This window comes from Gigantopelta aegis, chromosome 14, assembly GCF_016097555.1.
Source record: "Gigantopelta aegis isolate Gae_Host chromosome 14, Gae_host_genome, whole genome shotgun sequence".
Taxonomy (NCBI): domain Eukaryota; kingdom Metazoa; phylum Mollusca; class Gastropoda; order Neomphalida; family Peltospiridae; genus Gigantopelta; species Gigantopelta aegis.
In genome coordinates, this window is record NC_054712.1 from 24,868,502 (window position 1) to 24,896,428 (window position 27,927).

At 37.0% G+C, this 27,927-nt stretch overlaps 1 protein-coding gene across 3 annotated transcripts; it reads left to right on the forward strand.

Moving 5' to 3' along the window:
- Nucleotides 1–1,987: 1,987 nt before the first annotated feature.
- On the forward strand, nucleotides 1,988–27,927 carry LOC121387991. Of its 3 annotated transcripts, none has more exons than XM_041519182.1 (4): nucleotides 1,988–2,312; nucleotides 22,962–23,108; nucleotides 24,318–24,443; nucleotides 26,005–27,927. In XM_041519182.1, exons 2-4 carry the CDS (start codon nucleotides 23,030–23,032, stop codon nucleotides 26,238–26,240), a joined length of 441 nt encoding a protein of 146 aa, XP_041375116.1. In that variant the 5' UTR covers nucleotides 1,988–2,312; nucleotides 22,962–23,029; the 3' UTR covers nucleotides 26,241–27,927. The 3 variants fall into 3 exon arrangements, with proteins under 3 accessions (XP_041375116.1, XP_041375114.1, XP_041375115.1); XM_041519180.1 differs by lacking the exon at nucleotides 1,988–2,312 and adding an exon at nucleotides 13,651–13,788; XM_041519181.1 differs by lacking the exon at nucleotides 1,988–2,312 and adding an exon at nucleotides 19,222–19,269.

The following is a 27,927-nucleotide window of genomic DNA, read 5'->3' on the forward strand; positions in this document are numbered from 1 at the left end:
GGAAAATGATGAACTAGTTCAAAGACTAAATACATTGAGTAATACAACATATCCACAAGAGTACATGACAAGACGAGACAAATATCACCGAAGGTAAATAACAACTCATTTGATTATTAAATGTTTTTCGGAATAAATAATATAAACACTAAACGTATTAATTTTCAATAAATACATAATCTTGACATACCTAAACTGATATTAGAAAATAAGCTTGACATTCACATAGCCAAAACCATGTATATGTTTCTACAGACGACAGCACCATCAGCATCAGTGCCTGGATTCGAACTCGAGATAAACAGCCTGTCAACTACAACTGCTTCAGACGACGTCAATGTTAACCAACTGACTCAACGAGATTACGATATAAGCGAAAAACGTTTCTAATAGATGAAACAGTTTATTTGTGGTACCACATTTCGGACGCGGGACAACTATTTCAAGCACTGTATACAAACTACCTTAACAAGTGTATACGTTAGACACGAGGACGTGTCATTTCTTTCGGGCGATGGATAACTGTCACAGTGCTAAACTTCAACTTTATAACAATACGGATTATATCTTTATTTTTACATGTGCATTAATTAGAATTAGATAATTGGTAATCTGACGTCTGCCATGGAATCCACTTAGAGACATGCCAATCAAACCAATTAGTGTCAAGCACTAATTAAATATATAACGAGCAATATAATACAATGCAATTTAATTGTTGCCACGGGTATTGCAGGCGTCTGAACGAGTACACCGTGACAACTGTATATTACATAGATACGTGTTTAGTATGCGTCTTATAAATAAGGATAATTTACCCATGAAAGACAGACTTGGGGAGAACAGATACTGTTCACATGCCTCGAAGTTCTCTCACCAAAGCACAAACTCTACTGGAAGATCCGAGAGACAGTTTTGTAAAATAAGCAATGTCAACTCTATCGGGAGACCTGTGTGTCATTCACCCAAAAGCTCTGATATGTATATTATCTGTATCACCATATTGTTAATTTATTAATTACGTTTTATGTTTGAAAAATACCATACAAGAAACTACATCACCAACTTGAGACTTCTGTTGTTCATTCATTTAACATTCATTCGTAAATTACGCTGTGTTAGTACTTAAATTAGTTTTAAACCTGACATTCCAAAAACAGTGTTTATCTAGTTGGGAAGTCCAACCTGAATACAAAAACAAAATATTATAAATCTTTTTTTGTAAAGAAATTCCAAACTTTGAAGCATAGCTGTTCCAGTTTTTCTACAAAATATGTTATATGATATTTAAAACACATTAATAAATACCTTGCTTAGCTTTTTCAGTTTATGCAGAAAACATTTCAAACAAAAATCAACTATACATTATAAATATTTCGCACAGTTATTCCAACCTTTGCAATATTTGTTTAAAAACTACATGATTTACATTTGTGAATATCTAAATCCTAACGTCTTGTACAATTATTCCAATCAGTGCAATATATCTATTGTAGTCTTAAAAAAAACACACAAACAACTCAGCAACAATGTATATAATAGTAGTAAATATATTGCACAGGTATTTTAATCTGTGCACCATAACCATTCCAGTATTTGTAATAAAGGGTTTAGTCATAATACACAGGAACAAAGTTTACTCAGCTATTTCTACCAGTGCAATAAATACTGAACCGCAAAAGAAACGTCATTTTCTCCAATGCTAATAAAAATTAAGAAATAATTACTCTTTCATTAGGTTTATTTAAGAAGCGCATCTCCCCTCATTCCACTGCATGTCTTTGTGACACATTGTGACATATCGATTCAAGTAAAGCTTGGACCATTTACCGAAAGGTACACTCAAAAACTAAGTGGGTCGAAGATGCAGTCATTTCTGGGAAATCTCAAAATGCTCGTGCACCTCGTGGTAGGTATGGGTATAACTGCAAACTTCGATTGCTAGCCTGTCATTTGTCATTTCGATATAAACGCCATACCACGATTATGAAGAAACCAGCGAGAACAAGCTATTGGAAAAATAAGAGCCGGACAGAGTGCACAGATCGTTGCAAATGCATATAACGTCAACGTCAGGACTATCTACCGTCTGCAACATCTGTATAACACCACCAATACCACCAACGACTGCCCGCGCAGTGGTCGTCCTCGAGTCGCCACACCACGTCAAGATAGCTTTATTTTGCGCCAACATCTGCAAGACCGCTTCACCACGACCACTAAGACGGCTCGCCATACCATTGGAACACAGCAACGACCCGTCAGTGCCAACACGGTCCGTCGCCGAATGGTAATGTTGGATAAATAATAGGGTATGTGGAACTTTCAACCATTTATAAGAGAAAGCTAGGGCAAATTTCTGAGGGCTCAGTCTTTTAGGACTTTATCTGATGCATCGTCGGCTATAGGGCGGAAGGATACATAAGCAGAAGTGAGGCAAAGGGGTCACGTGATCGACCGTTCAAAAATGCGCCAAATTTCCTTCATTCAAAACGCGCACCCATTTTCTTTGGCTAAATTCCGACCGCTCCTTCCAAATTCAAAAACCTAGATAACCCATACACCCACCCCACCTGCTACCGGCCCCGGCCGGACTGCTGCTGCTCCGTTGCACCTTCTAGTGCAGGTGGTCCTTCCTTCCACCACCCCCACCGTTTCTGTATTGCCTAGACAAAAAACCGCGCAATTTGCCTACATCGGTGTACACTGTGACTGACTGAATGAGAGGGTTATAGAAGTTGATCAGTCGTTGAAATCGGGGGTCGAGGGACAGGACAGCATTTCTTACCATAAGCATAGAGGACTAAAAGGAATCTTGGTCAATCTTTTTTGTGTGGATAGCATGCATCATAATGCATGTCACGGAATCCCAAAATATTTGAGGAGTGTGATCAAATCTTACCATAAGCCACGGTAAGGCCAAGAAGTAAACATGATCATGGATATTGTCAATAAATTGTCTTGTTTGTATATGCAAGTGTCTACAGGGGATATAGTTTGTATAAATTTATGGTAGTCATGAACTTGGTGTTTTAAATATTTTTCTTAGCCACAGTTTATTTGTATAGAATTTATTAGAGGGTTACGCGTCATACTTAGATTACCCACGATCCATAGCGGTCGGCCATGTTGGAAGGCATCAACACCTAATAATAGCTTGGCCTACTTGTCGAATCTTTTTGTTAGTTTTCATTCGTCCTGAACCAACATAATGCCGACTACTTGTGACATTGTCAGTTGTAATGCCCGCTACGGGAGAGACAATAAAGGATTTTTTGGGGGGCTTCCTAGCATTATCACGCACCAGGGTGAAGAAACTAAAGAAAAAAGTGAAAGACGAAGGAGGCTTTGGCTTAAGTTTCAGCTATAAACCGACATGTCCTATTGATTATCTTATAACAAAAACTAACAGTTCAAACCCAGTTTTTGATAAAATTGTGTTTGTGTGTTGTGCCGTTACAAATATGTACCCATCAGTTGTTCTATTTGACTGAAGAATGGAAATGCCATAACACACCTGTAAATATGTTTTATTAGGACATTTATAACTAGCATCTGAATACCCTGGGAAAAAATACATTCAAAATAGATTCACTTGAAAAATAATTATCTCCAAAAATATATATTAACAAAAATAATCCTCCAAACATGTTTGCAGTTTATTACTAAAGTACTGTCGGAAATAGAATAAAAATGATTTTCGTCCATTATTTCTTACATATTAAACAGACAAGTCAATATTTTGTAAATATCTATTTAATGATAGTCTACCTAATTTAGCATTTACTTGTTTTCGCTCTCATTGATGTACAAGGTTGTGTTTACTCTTGAAATTAAAAGAAAAATGTTAGTAAACAGGTGATTTGTGCACTTTATTGGAACAGACTATAAAACATTTTGGTCAACATGTATTGTGTCAATTTCATTGCTGTTACAATAATATTATGTGAATGACTGTTTCTGATGACGGTTTACCCGTATCCCTCTCCAAAACAAAATATTTGTAGACATTTATAACTAACTTTTGAGCAAAACTGTCAAGAACCATTTTGAGTGTGATCTATGATACCGGTATTAAAAGTGCTATCTCAAAGTTGCATAGTGACAGCTATTACAAATCATGTTTTTATTAAATTATGCTTTAACATTTAAAGACTACACCTTTAACTATATACCCATAAATGATTATGACGGATAAGTTTCTGTGATGACTTCCTTCTGTGAACAGGTCGGTGATCCTTGGGTCTTTTCCAGCTGTACACATCAGGTCGTCCAACACGATGAGATTTCTGACTCTGGGATCCAAATAATGATCCTTTTCCAAATTCTCGGATATGCCTTGAACAAATTTCACTCGAGCAACCATTTTTATCGTATCATAGAGGGGTTGCCATCGTTTGTAGAGCCAGATGATGCGCTGAGGAGGCGGCTGGATTTTACCATCCCTCAACAATTTGTATACCAAAAATGTCTTTCCACACGACGTGGGTCCCGACACGATCATGGTGAAGGGATGTAGCAATCTTAGGGGATGCTGCTGCTGTGGTGGTGGTGGTAGTGGTGGTGGTGGTGGTGGTAGACCTTTAGCATGTTTTTGTTGAAAATCTCTTAACATGGCGTCTCTCCGCGAGAATATGAAACCACATTCTGAATATGTGCTCTGCATGACGACTCTAAATGAAATGACGATATCTGACCCACATAGTTCCTTTTATAGTTTATTTAGAAATGCTTCTGCAGTTTCGGGGCTTTCCAGCCCGTACCACTTTGTTGTTGTTGTTTCCGTTTCAGATCGGCCTTGGCTTGCTCTACCACCTGTTGTGTCGGGGACACCATGACGACTTTGGGTGTCGGAGGCTTGTTCTGATCCTCTTTTTCTTTTTTCCATGTAGGGTCATACAGTTCTAGACATCGATCTACACTGTACATCATCTGACTTTTCCCACCACGTTGCACTGGAAAATGAGGTTGAAGTTTACCTTCTGCCTGCAGTTTATAGAAACGGGTCCACTTATCCACGTTGGGTACATATAACTTGTACTGGTCTGACATGTTGCTCCTCTGAAGGTTCTACCTCAAATGACGAGTTTTCCAAAACTATTTTACATATTATATACCTTATGACGCATAAAGATATGGTACAGGAATGTTTGAATGTGTGTGATACGTATGACCAGTGCCCCTCCTCCCAGGCACAAATCCCATCGTGCGAGCTCCCAAAAAACATCGTTATCAACATATTACCCTTTACCAGTGTCACTACCATAGGGACACGTCCAGAGACACACTCATGGACGCAGGACATAACTAAGAAAGCTGAGTTGCAGTCACGCGTTCTTTCTACATGGCAATGGGCTGGGAGTGTTTCACACACACACACACACACACACACACACACACACACACACACACACACACACACACACTAGTTACCACCTTCGCGTTTGACCTAATTCAGTCAACACCAGCACACGCACACACACACACACACACACACACACACACACACACACAAAAGTTTGTATTTAATTATGAAATACTGGCCCCATAAGGGGTATGAGATTGTATATATAAAAGATCCCTTGCTACTCATGGAAAAAATGTAGCGGGTTTCCTATCTAAAACTGTCAAAATTATGTTTTTCATCCAATAACCGATGATTCATAAACCAATGTCCTCTAGTGATGTCGCTAAACACAAACAAACTTTGACGGTCAGTGTGCATACCATAACAAATTTATTCTGCTACTTAAGACGGGCACGCGTCGGTATGTCTTTTGCAGTTCACCTGTTTTCATAAACACTCGGAGAGGCGTAATAAAATGCCTTTGTATGAGGGCTGATGAAGAGGTCTGATAAAGTACTCCTCTATTATAAAGCGAATGAATGAATGGCTGAGTGACGACAACAAAGAAAACGTCGACAATGTGCTAAAGAAATACAAATGAATGAAAATCATCACACACGCATTTTGTCTGGCGACATGAAAGCCTCACTTCAGACCAAACAGTCAGCAAACAGCTACAGTCCTTCCCCACGAGACATATTTTAACGGCTATTATTTTGGGTGTCTAGAATAAAACACTGTGAAAAAACATTCACGTCTATGTCCACTGTGAATACAAAAATACAACAACACAGTAGACGTTATACAATGAAGCCAAAACCAACGTCAGACTTACACCTGGCCTGTACATATTGTTATTATTAATTGTTGTTGTTTCTTTGCTTTTATTTGTTTGCTGACACCAGTTTGTTTGGTAATATGCAATACATTGAATTGAATACACCATGATCGCACACCTGCACCAATGTCATTGTCTCCTACATAAAGGCCATGGTTTCCTCCATGGCCATTGTCTCCTATACAAAGGTCATTGTGCCATTGTCTCCTACACAAAGGTCATTGTTTCCTACCGAGACCATACACCTGCACCCACCTATACAAAGGCCATTGTTTCCTACACAAAGGCCATTGTTTCATTGTTTCCTACACAGACCATTGTTTCCTATACAAAAGCCATTGTTTCCTACCGAGGTCAGACACCTGCACCCACCTATACAAAGGCCATTGTTTCCTACACAAAGGCCATTGTTTCCTACCAAGGTCACGTGATCACGGGAAAGTAGGTCAATCATGACCCCATACAGGCCCTAATACTACTGTCATTGTGATAAATCCTGGTTGGCATACGCGTTACATGTAAGGGGGTGTTAATAATTACGTAACGCTCTAGGGGTAGAGGAAGAGGGTATTGTGTTCGATTTGCGTAACATTTATCAAGACTATATGTTATTTCTATTCATAACTTAAACCTAAAAAGGTGGGGTTTTTTTTTAATGCGCGGTCGGTCTGGGATCGATCCCCATCGGCGGGCTCATTCCAGCTAGTGCGCCATGACTGGTATATAAAAGGCCATGGTATGTGCAGTGTTTCTGCCAGAAAGACATTTTTGGGTATGGCACTATGAAATTGAATATTTACAATGTGTAGGGAGTATGGAGGGCCTCCCCCAGAAAGAAAATGGGTTAGGTTTAGGGTTAGGGTTAAGAAAATCATACAGTAATGACAAGAGTAATTAATTTTGTCAAATGGTAAAATTAAAAAATAAAACATGCAAAAAAATCTGAGTATGGCGCCATACCCATTTTACCCTCTGGCAGAAAGGCTGATGTGATATCCTGTCTGTGGGATGGTACATATAAACGATCCCTTGCTAAAAAAAAAAAATGTAGTGGGTTTCTAAGGCGCGTGTGCACGGATTTCTGCGTGGTTGGGGGTTACAGACAGTGTTGAGCGAAGTTTATATAGGGCCATGCTCCCCCAGAATATATATATATATATTTTTTTTTTTAGCTTGGGGAAGGTAAGAGTTCGACCCCCAACCCCCCCCCCCCCCCCCGCGCATGCACCCGTTTCCTCTTAAATCAATATGCTCAAACAATGATGTCGTTAAACAAAACAAACTAACTTTGCCCTTTCCAGACAAAAGAATATTTATTTCAATTTGTCGATTTTAACACACGTAAAATTAAGAAGTGAAAACGTTCATTGTCTACTTTAGTATATTTCATTAAAAATGATCAATGTGTTACTAAGATACAAACTAAACTTTGAAAGTTCTACTGACACTTTATAAAATATTAATTCTGAAATAGGAAGGTATGCTTGTCGATAATACGTTGTCAAGATCACGAAAGACTAGTACGTATCCTCAGCCGAACGTTCTTCGTACAGCACGAGATTTCTCATTTCATTTTTTGAGACGAACCCTACAATTTCAAATCCGCAAACGCACGTGTTAACTGAAACTGACTACAGGCTGTCGTTTGTGCTTTGCCGATCAATGGCGGCACAGGTGACGAATCTAGCGTATACTTTTGACGATCTCCTTTCATAGTGAACACACAAGTTTTTTAAAAGTGCATTTGAGCTTGTATTTCATATTTGTACATGATGTTATAATATGGTAACCAGAGACTGTAACTTTAAACCGATTTTCGTGATGAAAATGGCTACATAGTTCCTAACCCTACCCTATAATAGGATATCAGCCACACACAGGGATTTATGTCACATCATTTAGTTTTGTTTGTAAATAGTGCCTGAAGTTAGGCAACCAGTAATTTCAGGCCTTGACCTTAAGTTTTTTTCAGGTTATAAAATCTAGTAGCCCTCAGTAAAAATTGGTAGCCCCAGAACTTGGGGAAAAAAAGGAGAAAAAACTCAAATTCATTTATTTTTATTTAAACATGTTGTTTTAGGATGGTTGTTTTTAAAATTATGAGCAATATACTGTGAAATATAATAATAATAATAATAATAATAATAATCCCTACCTATCCACATTTGAAACTACTGGTCGGAAATGGACAAAACAAACTATTTTTAAGGATGGTCTCAAAGGAGGGGTAAATATGGTATGAATTTTTCTTTTTACATCTAACCACCACCAAAAACCTAACCTATCCTACCTACAGTAACTTATTTGGTACGATTCCAGAAACATACAATAGTATTTGTTTTTTAAATTATTATTTATTTTTTTAGGCCCAATCTCGTAATGAAGGCTTACAAAATATTATTGCAACACTTCATACGGTTTTCACGTGTATAACTTGGTCCGAACGGACATAGAAAGAAAATGTGATTCTTAAGAAAAGTATTTTAATGTGCGTCCTGCACTAGTGCAGAACTGTCTGCTAATCGTACGATCCTGAAGATCGATAGGCCCTATTGCATATTTTAATACTTAAAATGGCTTCAACTATCTTTAATAGGTACCATTTCGTAGAAACTTGCCTTTATTCCAAAACAAAAGCAGTTTTTATTGATGACAATAAACTTGTATTAATGCCGTAAGCCCAGACAGGGGATCGCCATGTGGGTCATTCTACAGAAAGCGTCACTTTTGAAAATACAAATTCAAGATAAAACAATTAAAAGATATAAATATTTATTGTTAACTTTTGGAAACTAGATGAACAAAGGAACATAAAATTATATCTGGCCACGCAGAACTGTAATCGGCCTGCACGTGCACACGTTACTCTACGAACAAGTTCATTATGTCATTGATGTTACCGGACAAGTGGGGTAGTTCAACAGTGTGATCCAATTGCTTTATAGTGACAAAGAGCACATGGATGTGTTATTCGGGTGTCCCTAATAACATAATATGGAATAACTTTAGAATTAAAAACTATCCAAGGGTGTAATTGTGCATTTCCACACGGATATTCTATATGTGAGTTAAATTATACACTGTGGCAGTTTTAATTATTTAAAAATATGAAGTCCTTCACAATAAATTTCATCAAAGTCATAAAGGTGGAAGGTATGCTTTCCTAAATAAACAATTTAAATTTCAGAAATAAAGTTACTTGAGAAATGACAGCTAAAATATTATTGCGTAACACCAATGACAAAACAAGTAACACCAATGACAATGTGTAAAACCAATGACATTCAAGACTGTATCCTGAAATACTATTATTCTTGAGACTACCACTACACTACTTGTTAGAAAAATTATGTAATTAATATTTCCTTAAATGTGTTTTTTCTTCTGTTTTTTGTTTTTTATTACAGAATTTTAATTTTGTTTAAATATTAAAGGGACACGCCCTAGTTGTTAACCATTACGCCATTGTTTTTCGCTATTAAACCCATTTTCTCACAAATAAAATTGCACTTTACTTACATTTTATTATTTAGAATATACATTTCCATTCACCTGTGTGTTTTGCATTTTTTGTATTTCTTAAAAACGCATGCGCATCTGAGAAAAAACCGTTGACCAGACAAGGTCTAATCTACTTTTAGAGGGGATCTTCCTGTTTCAACGTCACAGACGTTGGTATACCAGGTGACCATTATCATTTTGGTTCGGTTTGTTTTCTCGTGCGCAATCAACATCCGATTTGTTGTCGTATGCTTGTCGTTCATTTGTGAGGTTTTTCTTCACAGTTCGTGAACATTTTTATTAATAATAAAGTTCAGACAAGTATTTCAATACAAAACGTTACAAACCCTTAAAACCAATAATTTTGCTAAGTCTTACGATATCTGGATACAACCTTGGGGGAGGGGGCACAAGCTATATTGTTACCTTTATTTAGATAGAGTAGGACAAAAAAAAACCTTACATTTTCGTCCTGGGGAGGGGAAGTGCGTCCCCACCTCTGGTTCCTACAGACTGTACTACTATCACTACTACTACTACTACTACTACTACTACTACTACTACTACTACTACTACTACTACCAACAATAATAAACGGTGTATCTAATTGCTAATAACAATAGGTTAGCCACTAGTACCCGGTGCCGAATAGCAAATGTAGGCTAATTGCGGTTTATATATAAAAAATTATTATTTCAAACACTGTAGTATAGTCAACATGGTCAGTGACGGACTATCATTGCCAAGTATCATGATTGCTGCAGCAGCCACTTCCTCAACAGAAGCACCCATGTTGGTAAAGTAACTTCCTGTTCCAAACTCATTCCTTTCGCTGTCCAGGACAGAACAGTTGGAACATGCCCAGGAGAGGTGAAAGGAACGCACCCCAAGTCTGTGTGCACTGTGGGAAATTTGTCGTGACATAGGCATTTCTTTGCTTCGAGCGACATCTACCGGTGACATCAGAATATACTAACTTTCAAAATTATTTCAAGTAATTGGGTCACGGGGATTCCCATGGTATTTATCGATATAAAACCTGCTTTTTCACTCTATTTCATAAAAACGTGATCTAAGTGTGTTACAGTTTTGTAGATTAGGGACGGTCCATAAATATCGATGTGCTTCACAATCCGAACAATGTTCGGAAGGGGGGGGGGGGGGGGGGGGTAAAAGCCATGTTCGGATTGCTTTTCAGGTAAAACATCGGTCCATCGAAGGTCAATGTTTCTTAGGGACGGTCCATAAATATCGATGTGCTTCACAATCTGTTAATAAAAGTCATCTTGTAGTACACATTATATCAATGTTTTTATGTTAGGATTAGGGGAGGGGGTGGGAGGCGGGTCAAACCCAATCCTAACATTTTTAGAATTATGAAAACCATTGACATTTATGGACCGTCCTTTAACCAAAATTAGAATTAATTTTCGCGGGCTGAAACTAGGGCGTGCAACTTTCGATTAAAGATTTATTCATTCATTAATTTATGTAGTTATTTTCGTTTTTATATTAAAGACTCAAAATCTATTTTACTGTATACTTGTATTCCCAATAACGAGTAAAAAGTTGTAATCCTACTTTTGCTTTGACGCAAACGCTGCAAAACTGTACGTTAAATGTTCCAAATATTTTCAGAAAACGAGGACGCCTTATAAATACGTGATATCATTCTAATGTTTTCAGTACATACACTATACAGCAAATCAAACAACTTATGTCACTATTCAAGAAATAAATCATAAGAACTGCGTCATTATTCAAAAGAGTTAATTATTTCCTTGTAACTAAAAAGCTATTTTAATGCAGGATATTCATTTTTTTTTTTTTTTTATAAAATTTAAATAGCCTATATTGGAAATGAAAACATAAGTACTGTAATTTTCCTATATTTGACTACAACTTGGTAATACATTTTCGTTATGATTTTAACTTTTCCTTGTGATAAAGTTAACCTCTTAAACAGGAAAGGTTAGTAGTTTCTAACTGCGTTTAGCATTTGGAAAAATATTTTCGCGCATGCGCCGTTCGACATTTTCAATTTTTAAAAACAACTACATGATAAAATATATATTTCTGAACTATGCACAATGGACTTTGTTTATTTTATTTTTTTAAAGAAAAAAATCAGTTTGTCCACCGTACCGGTCCGGTCCGCGTTTTACCAACGGTTCCACAGGGAGCGCCTTTTTTCATACTATGAAATTTACTACATGCTATTTATTTCTGAGCCGATTGTTTTATAAATTGGACACAAAAATAGTATTTATTTTTTATTTCCAAAACACTTTTACTTGTCTTCTTACATCAAACCAAACTGGAATTATTAACCAAAAAAAAAAAAAAAAAAAAACCCACTTAAATTGTAGAAGGATGGGACGGACTATAGTAAACTTAATGATTTTAGGGGTTTGTAAAGTTTTGTATTTGTTTTATTTAGTTTTCTGGAATTGGCCAGTCAAAAATAAACTTCACACTAAATTAACTAAAGCTATATTTTATATAAATACTATAGGTTATTTGAACGACGCATCAAATTTTTTCTTATCCCCCTTTTTTAAAATAAATAATTCAAAATTGAACCATTAATAAGTAATTTTTCTGTCCCGCACTCGACCATTGGCCATGCCAGAGATTGGGTGTGGGAGAGACGTGCCTGAACCTTAACTGGATAGAAAGAAAAGAAAGAAATGTTTTATTTAACGACGCACTCAACACATTTTATTTTACGGTTATATGGCGTCAGATATATGGTTAAGGACCACACAGATTTTGATAGGAAACCCGCTGTCGCCACTACATGGGCTACTCTTCCCATTGGCAGCAAGGGATCTTTTATTTGCGCTTCCCACAGGTAGGATAGCACAAACCATGGCCTTTGTTGAACCAGTTATGGATCACTGGCCGGTGCAAGTGGTTTACACCTACCCATTGAGCCTTGCGGAGCACTCACTCAGGGTTTGGAGTCTGTATCTGGATTAAAAATCCCATGCTCGACTGGGATTCGAACCCAGTACCTACCAGCCTGTAGACCGATGGCCAGCCACGACGCCACCGGGGCCGGTTTAACTGGATAGACACACGATAATACTATTAATAGAGTTTACGTTACGTTACAGATTTCATACTTCATTTTGTTCTAAACCTAAATGTTGTTTTATTAAATGTTCAACATATGTAATAAAGATGTATTAAATGTTGAAAAGTTTTTAAATGTGTGTGTATGTATGTATTTATGTATTTATGTATGTGTGTGTGTGTGTATATATATATGTGTGTGTGTGTGTGTGTGTGTGTTCACACAGGTATTTCTCAAGCAATATATCGTCAGGCAGTTAGAGAAAGCCTGAATATAAACTGGACATGCGACACTATCATTTGTATACGTGTGATGTAAATATTTGTTAACTATAATGCAAATACTGTTACTTTTAAAGATTTGAACTTAAATGGCAATAAATTAAAAAAAAGAAAAAAAGTGGACGAAATGACCAATGGACGAAAAGGTACCGTAGACGAAATGACCAGGTGCGAAAAAAATCGTGGACGATATGACCTCTAACCGATTAACCTTGGCTTGTGCTTGCACTTGCATTCGAGGTTAATCTTGATGAACACACACACACACACACACAGAGAGAGAGAGAGAGAGAGAGAGAGAGAGAGAGAGAGAGAGGGAGAGAGGGAGAGAGGGGGAGAGGGGGAGAGGGAGAGGGAGAGGGGCAGGCTACTCTGTGTGTTGATACGCTGCTTGTATCAGTTGTATTAGAAAATGGTGACGCAATCTACAATGGGAACAGAACCAACACTGACAAGTGGTGCAATCTATAGGAGCTGTGGATTGATAATCACTTACGGTTCACATGTGGCTACTGAAACCGAAATTGGGTAGGAGGAAACCCCATATTCCCATTTTTAATAATATCCTGGGGTGTAGCCAGAAAGGAAAAATCGCCGAGGAAAACCCAGACCTGTAAAATAAATATCAGTGTTATGGGGAAAGTAAAATAAATCTCGGGAAATTCCAGACGAGCTCGTCTGATGAGCATTGCTTGTGCACAAACAGTCGAGTCGACTGAACGTCAAAACAAAATTGTTAAAAGTAAGTTTTCCATTTATTTGTAGCATAAAAAAGTGTTGGCACTCAGGGTTTCCGCAAGAAATTAATTGTTGACATTTTTGTCAAAAACAAAGTAAGAAAATGTCAATAAATAGTCTTAGAATGACATATCCAAATATTTGCTAAATTGTTGTTGTACATCTTGTGTTTTTTTAAAAACAAAAATGACCCGTCAAATGGCGCGTGCTATTGTTTGTTATTGTTGCTTGTTTTTTGGTAGCGGTTTCTTTTATCTCTACAAAGTTGACATAATATACTATTATATATGAACTACATTATGACAGTTGCATTAAAATAGAACAAGTATCACTTTTAATGCCTAAAAAAAGGTACAAACACAATCAAATGGTTGTAATCCGACGGCATAAACAGTCATCGAAAAGCGCCATTTCCCTATTTCTATTTATAAACAACAGGTCATGTGACAGCACATTTCCCGCCATACAATTTGACAGCAGTAGTACACATTGCTTGCATGTGCTGCTAACTGTTTTCATTAATAATTACAACGTGGTTACTTATACTACAGCAGAGGATATTCTAACTAGCTATGTTTGCTTGAACAGTTACGTCGACTATATGATCAAATACGTACATGTGCTCGGTGTTCGTCGTTGTTTTGTAATTATGTTTGTATGGTGGATGACAATTTAAAAAAAAATCAGGCATGTGTTCTGGGATTTTAGGTAGGGGTATCTGGAAAGCAAACTTTATAGGGGATTTCTGTCATGCTCAGCCGGAATATGTATTGAATTTGTTTTTTTGTTTTTTTATCTGCTCAAGTAGGGACCGGAAGGGGGGGGGGGGGGGGGGGGGGGGGGGGTCGACCCATTCCCTGCTCACACATCTGCAAATGTTATAAAGATAAATTAATCATCATGAGGTGTTGGATCCATTGCATTTTGATAAATGAAACCTTTTTATCATGTACTAGTATTTCCAACATTTCTCCCACAATACTAGTTGTAATTAAATCCATGTAAAAATGTGTAGTGCTTCGTTTGAAACGCTATATTATATATAGCTGGTTGGCAGTAACGCTAAAACTAATAAATGTTGTTTTTTAGTTGGTGGTATTTTAGTTTAATTCGGGCGCAAATTAGCCTGCCCTTCTTCCTCTCCCACCCCTACAAAACAAAACGGGATCCTGTACGCTTATGATTAGTACATCAGGCCTATACGGTACCAATTGGTGTGAATGCGTTGGGGGTATACACGCCCTCACCGCGAGGTCCAATTTTTTTCCCCATGCAACAGTTATCGACCGTTTTTTAGAACATCGACACGGTCCTTTTTCGTGTTACGCAACACCCCCCAAAAATCGTGCGGTAACTATATGGACCTATATAAAATGTGAAAATTACAGTAGGATAATGGTTTGCAATAAATTCAGAGTAAGTAATCACGTTTTTTATTTAAAAAATGTGGTGATAACTAAATTTTTTAAAATAACAATTAAAAGGAAAAAAATTCCACGAACTTTAGCAGGGCGGACACTTGTGTAGGCAACGACCCGAAACATTGTTTTTGTCTCAAAAATCGTTAAACAAATGCAAATAAAATGTTGTATTCAGGATGTAATAATCACAAATCATAAAACAATCCTATATTGTTGATAAAAATATCAAAGAAAAACCGCAAAAACTTCAAAGTGTAATTGACCTATATTATCGACGCTTGACCCAGATACAATACTTCGCGGGACCAGCTGCCAGTGAATTCTTCTTTCACTCCCTCAATAAACATGTCAGAAGAAGTTGCACAAATATAAATTCATGATTCCGACGTTTGTGACTTCTCAAAAATGTCTTAATCAGTTCCAACTACATTTTGTGCCACACATAAACACATTCTGACCTCCCTCTCCAAGGGCCTAAGCGATATGGCCCAAAATGAAAAATAAAAATGAAGCGGCATAGGCCTAAGCGTACGGGTTCTCATTTTTGTTGGGGATGCAGGCAGATTTCTGCCAGAATTGAACGAAAATCCCTAAATCTGGATAACAACAATTATTCATATTAGCTTTACTGCCAAACAGCAGGGCCTCTGCTAACGGGTAGAGGCAATGGTGTGTATGTGTGTGTGTTTTATTTTTTTATTTAACGACACCACTAGAGCACACTGATTTATTAATCTTCGGCTATTGGATGTCAAACATTTGGTAATTTTGACATACTAGTAGTCTTAGAGAGAAAACCCCCTACATTTTTTCATTAGTAGCAAGGCATCTTTTATATACACCATCCCAAAGACAGGATAGTACGTACCACGGCCTTTGATATACCAGTCATGGAGCACTGGCTGGAACGAGAAATAGCCCAGTGAGCCCGCTGATCAACCCCAAACGCCCCATGTGTGGGAGGAATGCATTGGGGGGGGGGGGGGTGTTAAAATAATAGACAAATAGTTTATTGATACTGATGTTTTAAGTATGTAACATCCCTGAAATGACCGCAAAATGGTGTGTTGCACCTTCCATGCTCATTGGTTCATTGTTTAAATCCTAGTTGAGCCCTGAACAGCTATATAGGGTTGCAAATGAATCACTACATATTTTTACATGGATTACAACTAATATTGTGTCAGAGTAAAATGATGGAAATACATGGTGAAAAGGTTTTAGACCAGCTCATTTGCCCGAAATGCTATACCTGGATAGTGTTCAAATACTATATAAAGGCAAATAGATGACCAGTGTATATAACTTGTGAATGTCCCCTAGGTGGGGATGGAGTTCACAATAGTTGTATAGAAATTGCATATCCGTGACCCATTTCCTTGTGAATTTGGTCATTCTACCCCTCTCCTAAGGGTGTGGCACAAATAGGGGAAAATTAAGCCAATTGTCGTGTCGAGGAATACCATAAAAATATCAATTTTGCGAATTTCGTTAATGTCATGTCCCCAGTCCCCTCTCCCCTCAGGTAGGAGACAAATTCATTAAACCATCTATCATATAGACAAATGCATTTAAACTATTATGTCTTCAGAAATACTAGACCATTTCCAATCAAATTTATTTGGTAGTTTCTCTCACCCATGGAAAACCCAAAACCATGAATTTGGTCATTTTAATCCCCTTAGGAAAATGGGTGCCCCGCACTCCATGTTTTCGGTAGCTGTGGTCAGCAATTTACTCAGGTGACCGTTTAGATCTATTTTGTATCATGCATAAGTGTTCAGCACTGAATACACATTATGTATATGGTACATATTTAATTAGGGCTCACATGTTGATGTTTGTTTCTTTGGGTTTAATTTTTTTTTTAGATGAATGGACATTTTACTCTTTTTTTTACAATTGTGACCGTGTCACTATTTCAAGTATCTTGTGTCACAATAAATTACTGAAATGCATAAAATCCTTTGTACTATTTCTATTATTCTAATATCAGTGTCCAGGGTTTCTGCCAGAGGGTATGAAGGGTAAAATTATGTACCCTAAAATCTTGGAAATGAATGGATACGTTTTAATAATTTTTAGAACGATTATAGTAAGATAGCTGCTGCTTAAAGTTTGTACATGAAATTCAGTGTCCAATTTCAAAAGATTCCAAACCCCATAACCACCTAGTAGCGGCAGTTATGATCTGGAGTTTTCAAGTACCCTCAAAGTCTTTGAAATCTTTTGAAATTGGACACTGTATTTCATGTACACACTTTAAGCAGCAGCTATCTTACTATAATCATTCTAAAAATTATTAAAACGTATCCATTAATTCCCAAGATTTTAGGGTACATAATTTTACCCGTCATACCCTCTGGCAGAAACCCTGGACACTGATATTAGAATAATAGAAATAGTAAAAAGGATTTTATGCATTTCAGTAATTTATTGTAACACAAGATACTTGCCATAGTCACAATTGTTAAAATAAAATAAAAATGTCCATTCATCTAAAAAAAAAATTAAACTCAAAGAAACAAACATCAACATGTGAGCCCTAATTAAAATTCGACATGTACCGTATACATAATGTGTATCCAGTGTTGAACACTTATGCATGATACAACATAGATCTAAACGGTCACCTGAGTAAATTGCTGACCACAACTACCAAACAAATGGAGTGCGGAGCACCCATTTTCCTAGGGGGATTAAAATGACCAAATTCATGGTTTTGGGGTTTTCCATGGGTGAGAGCAACTATCAAATAAATTTGGTTGGAAATGGTCTAGTATTTCTGAAAACATAATAGTTTAAATGCATTTGTCTATATGATAGATGGTTTAATGAATTTGTCTCCTACCTGAGGGGAGAGGGGACTGGGGACACGACATTAACGAAATTCGCAAAATTGATATTTGTATGGTATTCCTGGACACGATAATTGGCTTAATTTCCCCTATTTGTGCCCCACCTTTAGGAGAGGGGTAGAATGACCAAATTCACAAGGAAATGGGTCACGAATATGCAATTTCTATATAACTATTGTGATCTCCATCCCCACCTAGGGGACATTCACAAGTTATATACACTGGTCATCTATTTGCCTTTATATATTATTTGAATACTATCCAGGTATAGCATTTCGGGCAAATGAGCTGGCCTAAAACCTTTTAACCATGTATTTCCATCATTTTACTCTGACACAATATTAGTTGTAATCCATGTACAAATATGTAGTGATTCATTTGCAACCCTATATAGCTGTTCATGGCTGTAACTAGGATTTAAACAATGAACCATAGAGCATGGAAGGTGCAAGACACCATTTTGCAGTCATTTCAGGAAGGTTACATACTTAAAACATCAGTATCAATAAACTATTTTTCTATTATTTTAACAACAACCCCCCCCCCCCCCCCCAATGCATTCCTCCCACACCAGGGGCGGGATGCAGCCCAGTGGTAAAGCGCAGTTGGTTTGGGATTGATTCCCATCGGCGGGCTCACTGGGCTATTTCTCGTTCCAGCCAGTGCTCCATGACTGGTATATCAAAGGCTGCGGTATGTACTATCCTGTCTGGGATGGTGTATATAAAAGATGCCTTGCTGCTAATGGAAAAATGTTGGGGGTTTTCTCTCTAAGACTAGTAGTATGTCAAAATTACCAAATGTTTGACATCCAATAGCGATGATTAATAAGTGTGCTCTAGTGGAGTCGTTAAATAAAAAATAAAACACACACACACACACACACACACCATTGCCTCTACCCGTTAGCTGAGACCCTGCTGTTTGGCAGTAAAGCTAATATGAATAATAATTGTTGTTATCTAGATTCAGGGATTTTCGTTCAACTCTGGCAGAAATGTGCCTGCATGCCCAACAAAAATGAGAGCACGTACGCTTAGGCCTATGCCGCTTCATATTTATTTTTTAAATTTTGGGCCCTGTCGCTTAGGCCCTTGGAGAGGGAGGTCAAAATGTCAAAAACGTGAAACGCGTGACGCACGGTAGTCCGAGCGGACGTAGAAAATGTGCTCCCTACCGCAATAGGTCACTTGAGATGTCACACAAGTAAATGTTTAAAACATTATTATCGGAATCATGAATTTATATTTGTGCAACTTCTTCTGATACGTTTATTGACGGAGTGAAAGAAGAAGAATTCACTGGCAGTTGGTCCCGCGAAGTATTGTATCTGGGTCAAGGGTCGATAATATAGGTCAACTACACTTCGAAGTTTTTGCGATTTTTCTTTGATATTTTTATCAACAATATAGGATCATTTTATGATTTGTGATTATTACATCCAGAATACAACATTTTAATTGCATTAAATAATTTGTTTAACGATTTTTGAGACAAAAACAATGTTTCGGGTCGTTGCCTACACAACAGTGTCCGCCCTGCTAAAGTACGTGGAATGTTGTTCTTTTTAATTGTTATTTAATTTTTTTTAGTTATCACCGTATTTTTAAAATAAAAAACGTGATTACTTACTCTGAATCTATTGCAAACCATTATCCTACTGTAATTTTCACATTTTATATAGGTCCATATAGTTACCGCACGAATTTTTTTGGGGTGTTGCGTAACACGAAAAAGGACCGTGTCGATGTTCTAAAAAACGGTCGATAACTGTTGCATGGAAAAAAAATTGGACCTCGCGGTAAGGGTGTGCTACGCTTCGTGACACTCCGTCACAACAATTGCAAAGCTCGGCGATCTATTTCGAGACGTAGACCACGTGATCGCGCACTGGGCGATTCCGCCTTGTGCAGCAGTTACAGGGGCCGTCTCATATCAAGCGAAGTTACAACATGGAAGAGTTGGCTAATGCCGTTTTGGATGAATTTGGATTTCATTACGTCATTAAACCAAAACAATTACACATTATTGATTCCATTTTGAATTTGAAGGATACATTTGGGGTGTTATCGACAGGATACGGCAAAAGTATGTGCTACGTACTGCCTCCTCTTATGAGATGACCCCTGTAACTGCTGCACAAGGCGGAATCGCCCAGTCTCGAAATAGATCGCCGAGCTTTGCAATTGTTGCGACGGAGTGTCACGAAGCGTAGCTAAATGTGGGTGCTGTCGGGTTTCTTTCTGTAGTAAGTGTATTAGTGATTAATATGTGGATTTTTTTGTATCACTTAACTCGAAAATGATTGATGTAAAGGTATTTGACGTCAAACATAGGATTGTTGTGGTATTAGAGCGGGACTCGTTGCCTACCGTTTGGTAGTCAGGAATTGCCAAAAAAAGACATAGGCTGGTCTCTGACTAATGAGAGCGTGTTTATGTCCAAATGTCCATCTAGCTCTCTTACAGTCAGAGTACTCGGGCTACGAGCACATGTGCGTATTCGATCATATAGTCGACGTAACTGTTAAAGTAAACATAGTTAGTGAGAATATCGTCTGCTGTAGTATAAGTAACCACGTTGTAATTATTAATGAAAACAGTTAGCCGCACATGCAAGCAATATGTACTACTGCTGTCAAATTATATGGCGGGAAATATGCTGTCACATGACCTGTTGTTTATAAATAGAAACGGGGAAATGGCGCTTTTCGACGACTGTTTATGCCGTCGGATTACAATTATTTGATTGTGTTTGTACCTTTTTTAGGCATTAAAAGTGATACTTTTTCTAATTTAATGCAACTGTCATAATGTAGTTCATATTATAATAGTATATTATGACAACTTTGTAGAGATAAAAGAAACCGCTACCAAAAAAACAAGAAACAATAACAAACAATAGCACGCGCCATTTGACGGGTCATTTTTGTTTTTAAAAAAACATAAGATGTACAACAGCAATTTAGCAAATATTTGGATATGTCATTCTAAGACTATTTATTGACATTTTCTTACTTTGTTTTTGACAAAAATGTCAACAATTAATTTAGAAAACGATTTTTAAATGAAAACAATGCAAAGTGACGTCATTGTGATGACGCTTGACGTGTATACACGTCAACGGCAGGATAAGGGTTAATTGAAATGTGTTAAGTGCGTCGTTAAATAATGCATTTCTTCCTTCCTTCCTTCCTTCGTCCATTTGTTAACGACACGCATTCTCTATCTTTGAATCCAGTTATGTTGTTATTTCAACTCCAGCATGGTTAGTTATGACAGAAATATTACAACAATGAAATGTAGTCTCTTAGGTATATAAAACTAAAGTTACATACACATTTAATAGTAGCGTACCATAGGTGTTAGAAAATGTACTAAGCCAAAAACTTTAGCAATTTGGTGAATGGACTTAAATAAAAGAAAACTCGTGACTTACAAAATAAAATCAAAACACTGGATTTAATTGAGTCATCATTTGTCGGCATAAGTAACAGGAGATTTTCAATACGAAATGAAATGTGAGACTGTCGCGTCGTTAAATGGTGCTTGGGGGTCCATACACCAAAATCTGGAAAATGTCAGTAACGTGTCCGAGCAGTAAGCACCTTGGATATTGCATGTAGAAGGAAGGAAGGAAATGTTTTATTTAACGACACATTCAACACATTTTATATACAGTTATATGGCGTCAGACATGTGGTTAAGGACCACACAGATATTGAAGGAGGAAACCCGCTGTTGCCACTTCATGGGCTACTCTTTTCGATTGGCAGCAAGGGATCTTTTATATGCACCATCCCATAGACAGGGTAGCACATACCACGGCCTTTGATGTACCAGTCATGGTGCACTGGCTGGAGCGAGAAATAGCCCAATGGGCCCACCGACAGGGATCGATCCCAAACCGACTGCGCATCAAGCAAGCGCTTTACTACTGGGCTACGTCTCGCCCCAGACATTGCAAGTTGACAGCGGCACAACGTCGGCTCATGCTTCTGATGAGACGGTGGATCTCTGGAATAGTGATAGAGATTCATTCACGAGTTAAAGCTTGTTTACAGTTGTGGACGTTGTGAATATGCATGTGGTTCTCTCGCACCATGACAACTGGTGTGATGATTTCGTCAGATTCCCATGAATGATGAAAATGAGGTTGTTTTGTCCGATGTCATGAATGTTTGCCCACACCATAACGCTACCACCACCACATCGGTCACGTTCAGTGCATGAGGCGACGTTGTACCACTGTCAATGCCCAATGTACTCCGATACGTTACTGACAATTTTCCGATTTTCGTGTATGGACCCCCAAGCACCATTTAATGACGTGACAGTCACAGATTTCATTTTGTACTGAAAGTCTCCTGTTACTTAAACTGACAAATGATGCCTCAATTAAATTCAGTTAAAGTCACGAGTTTTCTTCTATTTAAGCACATTTACCAAATTGCTAAACTTGTTTGTGCGTGCGAGAGAGAGAGAGAGAGAGAGAGAGAGAACAAGAGAGAGAGAGAGAGAACAAGAGGGAGCGAGAGAGACACAGAGAAAGAGAGGGAACGAGAGAGAGAAAATGAGAGAGAGAAACTGAGAACATGAGGGACACTCTCTCTCTCTCTCTCTCTCTCTGTGTGAGTGAGTGAGTGAGTGAGTGAGTGAGTGAGCGAGCGAGTGTATGTGTGTATTAGCAACACGGGGGAGGGCGGGGGCAATTATACATTAATTCGCCTTCCATTGTCCAACTGGGGATAGGCGTATGATGGCAATACAACATCTTCAGAGTTCCCAGCTTATTACGCCTATGTGTACTAATATAGTCATTACGCCTATGTGTACTAATATAGTCATTACGCCTATGTGTACTAATATAGTCATTACGCCTGCAATTTTTAATTACAGTGGGAAAATATCGGAGCTTCATATGCTTTGTGAACGAGGTATTCGTTCTTACTACAATAATCGGAGTGATGTACAAGTGCATTTATCACACCACTCGAGAAACAAGAAAACTCTTCCCGTCATGTCAATGGATGGTAGATTTGAAAGGTAAGTTGTAACATATCTGGGTGAGGATAACAGAATTTTTGTTCATTTATTTTTTCATGTCCTTTTTAGTTGAAAAGTGCCCCTTTTTGTCTAGCTGGAGATGACCCTTTATTACTGTGTCCCCTTAATTATTTTAGGCTTGGCGCTATTGTTTAATAAGCCGCACAATTTAACTATTTTTATTTTCTCAAAGGTAGGAGAAAATCGGTCCTAATTTAAGTTTTCTCACCGAAAGTAATTCACGATATTTTGACTCGTTGACATAATAATTGTTTGGCATATTCCTTATGTGTGAAATTTATTAGACTGACTGTTGTCAAGTAAACATATTATAGTCGTAACCTAGCCTATTTTAATGATGTTACCTTGTAACTGGTTCAGGCGGGTTTTAATGTTACTATGGAGGGTGTGTGTGTGGGTGGGTGGGTCGATTGTGGGTCCAATTGTTTTTGTCTCCGTACATTAGACGTCATTGGGCCAAACAAATTACTAGCTGTGGTTCCGATTACCCGACTGTCCCAAGAAAAAACGTCCTATCCTAAACATTTTAAAGAAAATCACCCCCCCCCAAAAAAAAAAACACATTGCTGACCGACCGAGTCTAAATTGATATCGCCAACAGATTTGTTTTCTTTAACTTTTGCACAGTATTCAATTGAGAATTAAATTGCTTTCAGTTTAACGTTTGTATTGCAATGTTAATTTGTTTAAACTTTATTTTATTGCTGGATGTTAACCTAGGACATAAATATAAAAAATACCATTTAAAGACTGTTTGTGTTTCGTGGTGTTTACTTATTTTGCTTTTTATCACTTAGATACATCTATATTAATTTTATCGACAAATTTAACATTTGAGCCTACTTACCTACACTACGTTTTCTGGCTTATGTAATCGGAATCATACATATTAATCTGTTTGGCCTTATAACATTGAACATGTACACGTGTATTTGATTTATCGGCCATTCCCTAATAACATAATTTATATTGAGCCAAATGTTAAGAAATTTTAATGCAATCTATATATCTGAACAGGTCACACATCTGTCATGACAAATTCCACCAAAAGTGTTTCATGGTCTCAGTCGATCGAACAGTGTTTCCTTGGAAAACATTTAAATGACAACTACACTTGTATTATGTTTTAGTTGCTTGAATATAATATGCTATGATGTACAAACATATTGATTGTAATATTTAATTCAGATGTTGAGGTGGAATGCTGTACATATCTAGCGTGCTTCCTTGTTTCGATGTGCATCGTTCTGATAGTAGAATTTGTCAATGACAAGATAAGAAAACAACCTCAACCAACAAGGCGTCGCATGGTTGGTGAGTTGGTATTCAATCTTCTTTTTATCACTTAAGTAATTGTATATTTGTTGTAATACACACAAACGCATGCACACATACAAACACGGAAATTAATTAAACACCACCCGTTTATGTAAGACAAACGTATCACACACACACACACACACACACACACACACACACACACACACACACACACACATATTAGTGCCTACTCAAATCAAATAAAACTTTTCTTTCTTTTTTCATTTCTTTCTTGATATAATTAAACACATTTAATGTAGAGACAACCAGTTAAATGGTCTGTTAAGCAGGATTTCCGTATGGAGTTTTGGGTTTTGTGGTAGGTAAATTGCTTTTAATTGTTTTTCTAAAACTGCACTTTCGGAATGTCTATTTGTTTGTTTGGTTTGTTTAGTGTTTTTAATTTATTTTGTTATTTTTGTTTGGGGGTTGGGAGTTGGGGGTAGGGGTATCTAACATGATCTAACATGTGCACTTCCTCTAGTTTAATTCTTTTAACCGTAACAAAACATATTTGGTCTTTTAAATACATAGTGCTTCGTGAATAACTTTCTCTTGTTTTTTGGTATATTATTTTGATGCTTATTTTACAATTCATATGTACGAGATTTCAGTTTATTGCCCGTTGCCTTAGCCAGGTAGTCTATAGTGTATGCCATGAGTTGTGCCGTGAAATATAAAGTTAATGTTTGTTTTGTTTAAAGGCATCATTAGAGCACATTGATTTATTAATCTGTGGCTACTGAATGTCATACATTTGATAATTCTGACATATAATCTTAAAGGAAACAACTACATTTTCCAATTAGAAGTAAAGAATCTTTTGTATGCATCATCTCACAGAGAGGATGGCACATAGCACATACTTTGATACATTAGTCATGGTGCACTGGCTGGAACGAGAAATAGCCCAATGGGCTCACCGACAGGTATCGATCACAGACCGACAGTGCATCAGGTGAGCGCTATACCATTGGGCTATGTCCATGTTGAAGTTATTGTTGAGTTTGTCTTTAGGCTTTTTGTCAAGTCCGTCTTGGGTGTCCTCATTAATAGATCATCTTGGGGGTTTGTTGTAAACCAGTGGTAAAGCGTTCACCTGATGTGTGGTCAGTCTAGGATCAATCCCCGTCGGTGATCCCATTGAGCTAATTTTTCGTTCCATCCAGTGCATCACGACTGGTATATCAAAGACCGGTGTATGTACTATCCTGTCTGTGGGATGGTGCATATAAAATATCCCTTGCTACTAATGGAAAAATATATTTGGTTTCCTCTGTCAAATAACCGAATGTTTGACGTACAGTAGCCTAGTGGTGTTGTTAAACAAAACAAACGTTTACTTTAATAGATCTTCTTTGTTTGAACATCCCTTCGTTAATAGATCATAATACTAATATGAGCCATTGTATGTCTTGGTGGATTTTGGCCATAAATAGTCATTCAAAATGTGTTATGCTGTCGGTAAGTTTATGGCATAGCTATTTTGACTGACAGAAGGAAATAGCGCTTTGAATAGCTTTTTAATACACATTTGACTTGACATTTCTTGTAGGTGAAGGTCTGAGGCCTTCACTTCCCCCAGGATTAAGATCAAGACATGCATGTGCACCATGTAGACCCTGGCCTGCACTATCAGATGGTGATGATGATGATGATGATGATGATGATGATGATGATGATGACACTCTACGACATCGACGTCAACAAACAAGTTATACCCCGGAGGTCCACTTGTACTGGGTATACAAGACATGCAACAAAGATACCCACGTGCACCCGTGTGAATAAGGCTTAAAATAAAGCACACATAATGTCAAAAAACTAAATTGTGTGTTTCCGGTCAAATGTTGATTATTTAAAGATTAAGTTACCTTTTTAAAAAAACCCTAAATCAATTATTTACAAATTAATGACAATGCTTTAGTTCGCTAGATACTACCTTTTCTATATACATGTATATTGTATTTGAGTTGAAAATAGGTTTCTGTATAAATGCTAAGATTTATAAAATATTTATATTCCTATAGTAAAAAGTATATTATAAATATAAAATTCATAACACTCATGACAGCAAGATGTTCAAGATTGGTTCAGTTGTGCTTAGTTTTAAGAACAGTCGATTTCAAAATTTTCTGCGACCAAACATTTTAACAATCACCATGTACAGTACTATGTCTAAACGTTTCCTGTTTCCTATATATGTGACACTATAGCCCTTTAATTTGATTACTTCTGAATTCATTCAGCTTACATGTTGGTTATTAATACAAACGCTACAAGAAGAAAGTTTAGAATATAAAAGGGATAAGTATAAATGGGGAAGAATATGTTTATGTCAATACGCAGACGATACTACCTGTATTTTAGACGGATCTCCCAAGTCCCTGGACAGTACTTTAACAATACTAGATATGTATGCAGATGTTTCTGGCTTGAAAATAAATTATTCAAAATCACATATTATTTGGATAGGAAGTAAAAACTGGAAGCTAGCTTGGGGTGCTGATCAGTTCACTTTATTAGGGGTAACATTAATGCTGAATATGGAACAGATGGTTGCAAATCTAAAATTTTGGAAATGAAAAATTTGATAAATCAATGGTTAACACAGAAGATAACAGTTTTGGATAGAATCACTGAAGTGAACACACTAGTAGAAGTTATTAAAACAAATAAATACTATGTTTTTCAATTTTATATGGCAAAACAAAGCAGCTAGAATTAAAAGAGCAGTTTTAGTGCAAGATTATAAATATGGAGATATCAAAATGGTAGATATTACAAATTTTGCAATACCAATAAAACTGACCTGGATTAGAAGACTTTTTATAGCAAATTCAAAATGGGCAACGCTCTTCTTTTCTTTGACTGGTTTAACAATGAAACATTTAATAATTTATGGGGATCACGTTATTCAGTTAAAGATAAGACAAAGAAAAAACTTATTTTGGAAAGATGTACTAAATAATTGGATTTTACTGCAACTTAAACAAACATTCCTCAATACACAAGACATTCTGTGTTCAAACATTTGGTATAATAACAATATTGTTATAGATAAAAAGTCTGCAGTATAGAAAAATTACATCGAAAAAGGGATTTTATTTATACAAAACTTACTTAATAACCAAGGACAAGTTTATAGATTATGACATATTCAGCTTAAAGTATAACATAAAATCAAATTTTCTAGAATTTGCTTCTTTATTAAAGGCTATACAAGTTTTTATACGCAAGAAAACTACTTTAAACATCCAAACAGTTGGTGTTCCAAAACATCCCATTTTACCAGTTAAAATAAAACCCTTTTTGAAAAGTAAATCTGGAAGTAAGGAAATTTATAAACTACTCAGAGTGGGCAAAGTATACTAACACACAACGAAAACGCAAAAACAACTTTTCATTGCAAATGACGACAAACTATTAATGAATTGATGGATAATGTAATATGACATTAATGACTGGTATTCATGAG

What these genes read in the sequence shown, in the direction of transcription:
- LOC121387991 (XM_041519180.1), top strand. Translation starts at nt 13,728, where the DNA reads ATGAGCATTGCTTGTGCACAAACAGTCGAGTCGACTGAACGTCAAAAC. An exon ending in TCAAAACAAAATTGTTAAAA is followed by an intron (nt 13,789 to 22,961) that starts GTAAGTTTTCCA and finishes TTTTAATTACAG; the next exon opens with TGGGAAAATATCGGAGCTTC. An exon ending in ATGGATGGTAGATTTGAAAG is followed by an intron (nt 23,109 to 24,317) that starts GTAAGTTGTAAC and finishes TATTTAATTCAG; the next exon opens with ATGTTGAGGTGGAATGCTGT.